The following is an 11,940-nucleotide window of genomic DNA, read 5'->3' as shown; positions in this document are numbered from 1 at the left end:
CTATAAATAAAAGCAGGCAAAGATTTCTGCCTTGTTCCTATTTGCTGACATGTCAGAGAAATGTGTTCCACAGTAGCATAAAAAGAAAAGGGAGGAGGAAGGAGGGGGAGAAAGATCTCAGTCTCAGCAGTCAAAGCTGCTTATTTTTGTCACAAGTTTCAATGTCGCAAAATTGTGAATTTTCTATAAATAATAAACTATCTCCCAGATCTGCTATAGGTTTGGTAAAATGGTTTCTTAAGGACATAAATTTAAAGTCAAGGCCTTCTTATCCACGGGTTATAAAAGAACTAGTGTCATTTTCTTTTGACTCTGAGTTGGTTCATCCAATCACATTCCAGTATGCAAATAATCCTAGGTCAGTTCAGAGGAAAACGAGCAAATAAAACCAAGGGTTCAGGATAAAATTGCAGAGCCTGTCAGCTACTTGACTTCCCTTGTGTCTCTAGCCCAGAAACCAGCCCAGAAACAAACCTCGGAGAATCCAGCAGAGATGAATGTACCTGCCCCACTCACCAACTTGAAAATTCAATATACTAAGGTTAGTAGATTCAAACTGCATGTCTGTTACCTTAGGGAAGTAGAAAAAAAAATAAACTTATTTATTAGTGGGAAGGTTAAATTAGCCTTATTTAAAGTATCTTATATAAATAAATAGGAGCTATGCATAATGGGGATTTGGGTAAAGAATCTTACCAAATACAAGATATTAAAAGGGGAAAATAATCTAATATTACTTTGCTTGGATTCTGATGCTCAAACTGTTCTGTTAGCAAGTCTTCTTATAGAAGCTCGTGCAAGTCACTTAAAGGGCATAGTTAATTGCTGTTAGCTTGTATGTATGGATGTGGGAGAGCAGGGAATATTTAAGGATAACTATTTCAGTGAGCAACCTTGAGGGAAAAAGCTAGAAGAAACCCAGCATAAAGCCATGTGCATTATGAATACTTTTGTTTATCTCACTAGATAAACTTATTGCTATTACAACAGATGGCCAATAGCTAACTAGACAACATCATAAGTAACATAGAGCCAAAGCAGGCCTCCATTATTTCCACTTAAGAAATTGTTGCTAAAGTGAAAATAAGATATGACTCCAGCTTTATTCTCTTAACTGTGATGTATGCTTATTCCACACTATTATGTAAAAACTGCAAATCAAATTTCAGGACCTAAGGAGAAATTTTTTTTTTTTTGCTTCCCACCTCAACTTTCTAAACTTGTGGAGGTTTGTTTGTTATATAATTTAAAATTTTTACTTTAGCTGAACTGGAAAGTCGAAGATGAGAATGTTTATTATATTTATAAATGCTCATTTTGCTTTGAGAACATACCATTTTTAATAACAGAGAAACTGGCAAAGGAGACTTTGCAGGCTTGGAGAATTGTAGGGGTGGGGAACCTGTGGCCTGGAAGCCACACGTGGTCCTCTAGGTCCTCAAGTGCGGCCCTTTCACTGAATCCAAAATTCACAAAACAAATCCCTTGTAAAACTTGGACTCAGTCAAAAGGCTGCCAGGTAATGGTGTGATACCTTATTTGGACAGAGGGGAGGGAAAGAAAGAGAAAGAAAGAAAGGAAAGAAGGAAGGAAAGAAAGAAAGATGTCTTGCTCAATGGAAACATACTAAATGCCCCATAAACTCCACATAATAAAACTTAGGAAGAAATTAAGACTTTAAAGCATTTGGGATATATTTACCAAGTTTTTTGTTAGTTTTGTTGTTGTTGTTGTTGTTTTATAAGGCCAGGATGGATGGATATGGCTCTCAAAGAGAGAATTTATTCAATTTACCTCCTTTTTTTTTACCTCTCCTTTTCCCTACTGAGTTTTAAAAGAGGAAAAAGAAAAAAGAAAACATAAAGGATTGCCAATGTTAATATTTAGTTTTTTCAAAAACTCATTCTTGAAATCTGTTCCTCAGATTTGACTATCATATAAAACAGAAATGAAAGTGTTGTTTTTGTTCCCTTAATTTTTGCTCTGTCATTTTTTCCTCTGCCTTGTTTTCTTTCTTTTATGTTTAGTGATTGTTCTTTTTCTTTCTCATTTTGTATTCCTTGTTTTCTCCCTTTTTTCCACCCTATTTTCTCTGAGTGTCACTGTTGTTTCCTTCTTTGAGTTTTTGTTGTAGACTTGCACTCCATGAGGGGTAATGAATGATAGTGGCAAAATCAATAGTCCTAATATCATAGGTCATCTGAATGTATATATATGTGTGTGTGTGTGTGTGTGTGTGTGTGTGCATGTGTATGTGTGTGTGTGTGTGTGTATGTTTTAAAGCTGGAAGGAGTTTTAGAAGTTATCTGATCCAATCCCTTCATTTTACAAATGAAGAAATGAGTCCTTAGAGATGGGTAAGGGATTTATCTAAGGTCACGTGGACAAAAAGTGTCGGAAACAGGATATAAACCCAAATACTTTGACTCAACATATGATTTCCACTATACTAAGCTGCTGATTCAGGTTTTTCTGACAAACTATAAGACTTTAGGTGAGACATTTAACCCCTCTGAATTTTAGTTTGCTCAGGGTGATCTTACATAATAATTGAGAATCACAATAACCAGTATCTTTACCAGAACCAATATTTATGTAGTGTTAGATTTAATAAGGCCTTCCTACAGATTTATCCTAAAAAATGAGTGGACATAATTTCTCCTAACCATCTATAACTTTGTCTATTGGTTTCACATACCATTATTATTAGACATGCAGTGGCTTATGTTCCTGGTTCTAGCTACTCCTAAACCTCTTTAACAGATTACAAAGCTTGACTGCCTAACTAATACCATTTTCCAAATTAAAACTCATACTCACACTCCTTTTTGGCCTGCTTCTCTTCACTTTTCTGGAGGGAGTTAACAAAATAATTTACAAGAGAGCCGTATTTCTTTCATCCATTCACAAGCAGGTTTTATAATGTTAATACATATTTTAAACAAATTTCTGAAATCTTAAAGCTATTGCATTTAAGGCTATGTTATAAAAGACCTGATCAAAGTGTCTTAAAAGAGAAAAACCCTTATTTTGGCAGTTTTAAACATATTGCCCTGGTGTCAGATAGATTGGGGGGAGGGGTGCAAGACAGTTCTCTTGCTATCTTTGGACTGCTTGGTTTGGATCTTACCAGTATAAAACTGCTGCTAGCTGATTCTACCTCCCAACTAACTCCTGGGAGAGTCTCGCCCTGTTTTTTCAGTTCCATTACTTAAATAATACTTATATCAGACCACCCCCCAACCATACCAGATCACTCCCAGCCTTAGGCTATCTTGGAAGACTCTGTCTCCACTGAAGCCTGAGATTAAATCAATTCCAGCCTGGGTTGGGGTTTGACCAGGAAAAGGAGACTCCATGCAATCTCATTAGCAGTAATCAGATAATAATTATAATTAATTTAATTAATAATAATCAGATAGTAATTAGCTATCAGAGTCCATTTTCCCACCTTTAAGTCTACATATAGAAGAGGTTCTTGGTACAAAATTTACACCAGTCTGGTTTCCATGTGGCCCAGAAATACCTTCTCTAGATCAGACCATAAAAGTAAAGCAAGGGAACCAAACTACACATGCAGAGCCCGAGGCAAAAAACCATACAACATCAGGAGAGAGAGGGAATGAATTTCAAAACAGTCATGGGAAATGTACGAAACAGAATCAAAAAAACAAGTGAATAGATAACATGATGGACTGATATAGGAACACCTCCATCAGGACAAAACCAGGGAAACAGAACTCTGCTCCATTAAAATCATAGATTAAGACTTCTGGGAGGCAACATGGTGGAGTAAGTAGTAAATCTCTGTAACTCTTCTATATTCATCTCCAAAGAACCATAAAATAACCCCCAAAAGAAATCCTAGAGCAGCAGAACTAGCAAAAAGATAGAGTGAAACAATCTTTGAGCCCAAAAAACTTGGAAGATCAACAGGAAAGCTCTGCCTCATTCAGTAAGTCCAGGACAGGAAGCATCCCAACAAACCAGCAGCAAGCCCCACCTCAGCAAACCAGTGGGACATCCTGAGCACCAATGTGATGGATCAGGCAAATGTCAACACCAGGACTCCCCACATTCCTTAAGATAGCCAGGGGAATGGGCAGACTCCAGCTCTGAGAACCACCATGTACTTCAACATAGACCTGAGCAAACAAGTAGACACCAACGCTATGGGCAAACAGGCAGCCTTCAGCTGCCAGACCTCCATGTGCTTCAGTGTATCCCCAGGAAAATGCAGAAACACCCCATCAGCCTCAGCACATGTCAGACACCAGCACTAGGACCCTGGTTCAGCACCAGGCAAGCTGGCAGACCCCTATGGGTCTAGCAGTACCAGCTACCACCCCCACACAGCCCCTCAGACCAGCACCAGACATGAGGGTCTTATGGGCCTCAGGATAACATCAGTGCAACACCAGGCAAATAGCTAGGGCTGGTGGTCCCTGGCACAAGAAACCTGAAACAGTGCCTCTTCCACCCTGGAAACAGAGCTCAAATTTAAAAGAAAGGAAAAAGGCCAAAAAAGATGAGCAAAAAACTACCAAAAAAAAAAAAACCTGACCACAGAAAATTATTGTGGTGACAGGGAAGATCAAGACACAAACTCAGAAGAGGACATTGTCAAACCACCAATGGACAAAACCCCAAGAAAAATAGTAGTGGTCTCAAGCCCAGAAAGAACTCATGGAAGAGCTCAAAAAGGAGCTTTAAAATCATATAAGAGAGTTAGAAGAAAAATTGGGAAAATAAATGAGGGTGATGCAAGAGAATTGTGAAAAAAGAATCAGCAACTTGGAAGAAGAAAACAACTGCTTAAAAAGTAGAATTGACCAAATAGAAAAGGAGTTATAAAAGGTGAGGAAAACAATTTAAAAGTTAGAATTGGGCAAGAGGAAGCTAGCGATTCTATGAGAATCAAACAAATTCAAAAGAATCAAACAAATTCAAAAGAATGAAAAAATGAAAAAAAATGTAAAATACCTAGTGGAAAAAACAACTGGCCTGGAAAATAGATCCAGGAGAGACAATGTCAGAATCTTTGAACTGCCTGAAAGCCATAATCAAAAGGAGGACCTGGAGAGCTTCTTTCAAGAAATTGTCAAGGAAAACTGCCCTGATATCCTAGAACCAGAGGGCAAAATAAGCACTGAAAGAATCCACTAATCAACTCAGGAAAGAGATCCCAAGGTAAAAACTCCAAGGAACATTATAGCCAAAATTTAGAAGTATTGGATCAAGAAAAAAAATACTGCAAGTGACCAGAAAGAAACAATTCAAATATCGGGGAGCTGCAGTCAGGATTACACAGGACTTAGCAGCTGCAACATTAAAAAATCAGAGTTCATGGAACATGACATTCCAGAAGACAAAGGAGCTAGGACTACAAACAAGAATCACTTACCCAGCAAAATTAAGCATAATACTTCAAGGGGGAAAAAATGGTCATTCAATGAAATAGAAGGATTTCAAGCTTTCATAAGGAGAAGACCAGAATTGAACCAAAAATCTGATCTCCAATATCAAGACCCAAGAGATGGTAAAAAAGGAAAAGAAAACATGAGGGATTCAATGGAGCTGAATGATTTACATCCCTACATGGGAAGAAAATACTTGTAATTCTTAAAAACTGTACCACTAATAGCACAGCTAAAAGGAACATACACAGACAGAAGGTATTGGTATAAAGTGAATTGGAAGGAATGATATTAAAAATAATTAAGGTATGAGAAAGAGTAGTACATTGGGTGTAGAAGGAAGGGAGAGGTAGAATGGAGTAAATTATTTCACATGAAGGGGTATGAAAGACCTATTACAGTGGAGAGAAAGATAGGAGGGTGATGATGAGCATTACTTGAGCCTTACTCTCATCAGTATTGGTTCAAAGAGGGAATAATGTACACAGTCAGTTGAAAGTAGAAATCTCTCTTACCTGACAGGGAAGTAGGAGGGGAGGAGATTAAGTAAAGGGAATGGGGACTAACAAAAAGGAGGGCAGATTGGGGAGGTGGTAGACAGAAACAAAATACTAGTGAGAATGGAATAGCTGGTCCTTGTTTCTTGACAGCTCCAAATGATGCAACACTTTAATCAGTCTATCCTCATGTTCTGTCAGTGGTAGAAATCAAAGATGTCACCAAGGCACATCAATATTTCCAGGTACTTCGTGTTTCCAACTACTTCTTGATCAGCCATTGGAAAGTTGCTGGTGTCACTGAGAGACCTTGGTATATACTCTCAAATCCAGTTTGATAAATGAAAGACTATGCAATTATCCACTTGACCTTAGTCTTCCCAAACCTACTCTTGCAACAATTTGTGAGAACTGAGTGAAGTCATTATTTTTAGGAACTTCATTTTCACCATTGTAAGGCTTGCCTACATTCCTTAATGACATTTTCAAAAAATATACTATGGTTCACAGTTTTATGCACCCAAAATAAAAGGGGAAATGAGAATTGTAGAATTGTAGCATCTTTGAGTTAGAAGGATAGGAAAGTGATACCATTGGAGACATGTGAATAAGACGTTTTGAGTGTTTCATGCTTAATCACTATGAGAAAATTTCTAAGGCTAATGCACTGGGTATATAACCTTGATTTCCTTTTGTATTTCCCAATAGATATTCATAAACAATGAATGGCATGATTCAGTGAGTGGCAAGAAATTCCCAGTCATTAACCCTGCTACTGAAGAAAAAATTTGTGATGTGGAAGAAGGAGATAAGGTAAGTTTTCTCACATGAGAGTTATTAGGAAAATTTGCTTTCTCTACTTAGTACAAGGTTACAAACCACTGTATATTCAAGTCATCATTTCATTAAAAAAAATAAATAAATGTCCTAGATAGGTTGAGATTTAGATTTGGAAGGAACCATAGAAACCAGATTCCAAAACCCTTGGCTTTACTGATGAAGAAACAGAGGCCCGTAATGAATGACTTGCCCATGGGCACACAAATAGTATGTACCAGACTTTGGCTTAAAATGCAAGTATTCATACTCCAAGTCCATTTCCCTACATCACTGATTCCTCCTAGAGGAAAGTCAAAAGGTATCTATAAATATTCTAGACTGTTCCTTATAGATAATTTATCAATAAATATTTGTTGATGATACTTTGTTTTAAATGATTATTTCTAGCAGTGTCTCACACTTTTTCTGTGCCTTAATTTTTTAATGGAGTATCAATCACTATGAAAATAAATAAAGCTTAAGAAAATTTTAAATGTTAGTATTACTCCCCAAAATAAAATTTATCTCTATGTTTGGACGTTACATAATATAATGGAAAGAGTACTAAATTTGGAGACAAAAGGCTTTCATTTCTGTGACTTAATAGGTGTATTACCCTAGGTGAGTCACTTAATTTCTCAGGGTCTAAGTACGCTCATATGTAAAATAAGGGGTTTAGAATAAATATTTCTAAGGGCCCTTCTAGCTCTGGCATTGTGTGATTAAGGATGTAGTGACTAGTTCTTTAGAAAATATATTAGTGCATCTACAAGTTGGCAGACAGAATTTATCCAAGTATAGAGAGGCTTGATTCATGGCTTTAGATTGATGGTATTCATTTATATATGTTTATACTTACATGCATGTATGTACATATATACATATGCATATATCTACCTGAATACATATATACATGTATTGTATCCATTATTTAAGTAAAATAATCAACTGACCTGATTTTAAAAATGTATTTTTAAATAGACCAGTAGAAATTTTTATATCTTTTTATATCCCACTAAAAGTTGCTTTTGTTTTGTCTTTTAAAAAAATAATTTAAGAAACAGATATAATTATAGATCTGAAAAGGAATTTATAGATTTTCCAGTTCCAGCATCTCATACTGCAGATAAGAAAAGCAAGGCTCAATGTCCTGAGGTCAGGCTGCTGGTCAGTGACAGAGATAGAACAGAGCTCATTTTTTCTGACTTTTGTCCGGTGTTCTTTCTGCCATACCATGCTATCAAATTTGATTTTTAAAAAAACATAAATCTTTGGATGCCAAGAGATCTTCCTAAAGCATAGGCTTGAACATGTTACAAACTGCTCCACAAATTCCTGTGACTCACGATTATTATATAAGAGGGAATTATTATGTAAGAGGGATGCTCCTCTGGCCCTTTATTATATAATTTGATTTTATAGTTGCCCCTCCTCCCTCAATGGGACCCTTTGACTGAATCCAAAAGGTGAGGGCCACACTTGAGGACCTAGAGGGCCACATGTGACCTCAAAGCCACAGGTTCCCTACCCCTGGCATAGAGGCATCAGGGGTCATGGCAAATGGCATAGGGTATGAGCTGGACTCTCAAAGGGACAGATGATTCTCTTATTTTGGCATGATTACACCAAACTGGAGTTGGTTTGAACCAGGGCCAGGTCTGAGGACTAATGACAATGAGGAATGATAATAAAAAAACAGTAACAACCACAAAACAAGTAGCATTTATACTAGGTTTGCATAACACCTTGCAAGTATTACTTCATTTTATCCTCACAACAACCCTGGGAGATAGGTCCTATTGTTGTTGTTATTATTATTATTATTATTATTTTACAGATGAGGAAACTAAAGCATGCAAAGATTAAGAGACTTGCCCAGGGTCACACAGGGAATTGAGTGTCTTAGGCAAAATTTTTCCTCAGGTCTAAGTGACTGTAAGTCCCATGCTTTATCCAGCGTGCTACCAAGTTGCTTTTCATGAGGGAGCTCCTGAATCAGCAGAGCTATGCCTGCATACAGGGTAAGGTGGGACCCTGAGGGCTTCCCAAACTCCTGGTGAGCTCCCTCACTACCATCACCACCACCACTGAATTTGCCATAGAGTCTAGAAGTCCAGGTTACTTTCTGTTATTAGTGTGCTTATAATTCATTTCAGCATTTAAAAGTGAACTTGCATACAAAATCAAATGGTCTGGATCACTTTCCAATTAAATTCTTCAAGGCACTCAACTGCTCATTTAACATTCAGAGTTCTTTTTGTAGTTTTCACCCTTCAGGGACAGTCGAAGAACTCATTTAGAAAGAGCAAATGGTTGTCTTTGGGCACAAAGGTTTGTTTGCCTTCTGTACAACAATGTTGCAGACAAATGTGTGATGATCACTGCTGTTATCTGCATTCTGCATTGCTTAGTGAAATATATCAGTCTGATAAATGACAGTCACTGGAAACCTAATATTCTAGAAGTGACTCTTTAGATAATGTGCCAAAAATTTTTAGGAATTTAATTTGTACGTAGAGTTCACAAAAGTCTATATATTTGCCACTCAGATTTTGTTTTATTTTGTTTCTGAAGTAGCTGGGGGCAAGGTGGAGAGGACCAAACAGAAATTACAAAGCATGAACCCAGATGTGGGTGGAAACGTCATCTTTTCAGTTCACTGCTTCCTTCAGGTTATATTGACTAATCCTAAAGGCAGCTTATAATAACACTGTGTGATTCCACTTACTTAACATATAATCACCAAGATTTAAAATGAGTTCCTATTACAAAAATAAATGCCTGTATCAGGTATAAAAGAAGTGAGTAAATGTCGCTCCATAACCTACTTTTTATAAATATCCATACTTAATTCAATTTAATGAGAATTTATTTTTAATGATACAGTAGCAACTTGATATTTATCTGTCTCTTCAATGTTAGAATTTTTGTAGCTTCCCCAATAACTTATCTCTCAATTCTAAACGGAAACAAAAATAACACTGAAAAACACTGTGGCTGATTCAAGAAAATATTACAAATCAAGATTAATAAGAAGTAAACTACTGTGGTGATGTAGAAAGGAAACTAGACTGAGTGAAATTAGGGCAGGAGTGGGGAACCTGTGGCCTCAAGGCCACATGTGACCCTGTAGGTCTTCAAGTGCGGCCCTTTGACTGAATCTAAACCTCACAGAGAAAATCCCCTTTAGAAAAGAATTTATTCTGTAAAACTTGAACTCCATCAAAAAGCTGCACCCAAGTTCCTAGAAGGTCACGTGTGGCCTCGAGGCCTCAGGTTCCCCACCTCTGAGTTAGGGTAAGTCACTTAACCTCTAGATTATATGTGTCTCTCCATTTAAAGCTAGGGTAATACACATCAACCTCCCAAAGTAATTTAATAGATAAATAAACTAGTAGATGTGAATGTGCTCAGAAAATTTTAAAAAAAAATCACTCTACAAATGTCAGGTGTCACCCTGCCTCAACCCCTATTGTTTATTGCTGAGTCATTCTTCAGTCTATTGCCCCAACTCCTCCTCACTGAATAAACTCCACGGACTCCCTATCTCCTGCAAGAACAAATAGAAAATCCTCTCTTCGGTTTTTAAAATCCTTCCTAACCCGACCCCAGCCTTCTAACTGACTTCCAGTCTTCTAACACTTTACACCCTATTATGGACTTCAATCCAGTGACACTGGCCTCCTTGCTTTTCTTTTCTTTTCTTTTTTTGTTTGCATTTAAAAAAAATCTTCATTAGCCTTTGATCTCTTCAGAATTCAGAGCTCTTATCAGAAGATAAGGGTAAAAACAAACAACAAAACATCAGATTAAGGGAAAATGTATTACACATGTAAGATTATATTTGTATATATTATATTACATAATACAAAAATATATTACATATGTAAGATGACTGTTGATCATACATAGATTGGTCAATGTGTGAGATGGATAAATAGATATATCGTTTGATATCTGTTCCACCCTATATCCAAGGGAGTCTGTAATTTTTGCCTTTGTGGGAGTAAGAGAATATCTGTGGCCAAACATCCATTCCTTCACTTTCCTATCTCCAAGAAGGGTACTGGGCTAGAATTCTATCTATATACTACATTTCAAGTACTTGTAGTCTGTAAGTCCAATCCTCTTTTAGGAATTCAGAACAAAAAGCCACTTCCGTCGGTCACTCTAAAGGAGAGGGTAAAAGATAACTTACTCTTTGCCAGTTTAGCTTCTTCCCACCTAATACTGGTTACACAAAAGATAATCACAGATAAAGGGCAATATATTTATCAAAGAAAAAAAAAACCAGTAAATAGAAGTCAGGAAAGTTAGAGACAATAAAGTAGCTGATAGAAATCACAAAGATAATCTAACTCTTCAATTTAGAAGCAAGATATAATCTTCTGGAGAATATTTTATCAGTAAAGAAATCTGCTCTTAGCCATTTCTGGGACACAGGGATTGGGAATCAAGAGAAGTGATAGGGGAAGGCATTCCCCGTGTGTCTGAGGTTTTGGGTGCTCTCATTTTCCATACAAAAGTTTACACTTTCTAGCACATCTCTGTCAAATTGTGATTCTCCTAAGTCTCTCATATTTAGGGAGTTTCATGGGCTCAAAGGTCTCACAGACAAACAGGCACGTTTCTTTCCTACGCAGCAACACAGAACTATCCTTCAGGGAACTGCCTCAAGCTGTTCTTGCGCAAGGATGTTACACAATAAGGGGTTTTTTAAATCATTTAAGATGAGAGGCCGCTAGGTAGTATAGTAGATAAAGCTCTGGCCTTGGAATCAAAAAGACCTGAGTTCGAATCTGGCCTCAGACACTTGACACTTACTAGCTGTATGACTTTGGGCAAGTCATTTAACCCCAATTGCCTCACCAAAAAAAAAAAAATATATATATATGTATATATTAATATATATACATATCATTTAAGATGCAGAACAAACAGTTGCAAAATATTCACATCACCACACAAACTCCCTGGTATAATAATTGGATAAAATATGAGGAAATACTCCTTCAAAGACATTTAAAAATTATTACTAAGATCTCTTCTGATAAAAATATGTATGATCACTTTTTTATTTCCCTTTATCAAATCTTTGAAATATTATATGACATATGTATACTATTATATATTCTCTATGCATGTATGTAGATAATATATTTTATTATTTATATTTGTAATTCGTGGTATATCTGATATCCCCATTC

General features: G+C 36.7%; 1 protein-coding gene across 2 annotated transcripts in view; it reads left to right on the top strand.

The window, feature by feature from the left end:
• The first annotated feature begins 401 nt into the window (after window positions 1-401).
• The window catches only part of LOC114052116 (retinal dehydrogenase 1), a 44,833-nt gene continuing 33,294 nt past the window's right edge, over window positions 402-11,940 (top strand). Inside the window, exons 1-2 of one of the 2 annotated variants that reach the window (XM_027874600.1) lie at window positions 402-541; window positions 6,623-6,727. In XM_027874600.1, the coding sequence (XP_027730401.1) occupies window positions 494-541; window positions 6,623-6,727 (153 nt within the window). In that variant the 5' untranslated portion in view covers window positions 402-493. The remainder of the gene's footprint in view (window positions 542-6,622; window positions 6,728-11,940) is intronic. The other variant, XM_027874599.1, reaches the window with a different exon arrangement.

The sequence above is a fragment of the Vombatus ursinus genome, unplaced genomic scaffold (genome assembly GCF_900497805.2).
Source record: "Vombatus ursinus unplaced genomic scaffold, bare-nosed wombat genome assembly UNPS02014807.1, whole genome shotgun sequence".
Lineage (NCBI taxonomy): Eukaryota > Metazoa > Chordata > Mammalia > Diprotodontia > Vombatidae > Vombatus > Vombatus ursinus.
This window is presented reverse-complemented; position numbering and strand designations above follow the sequence as displayed.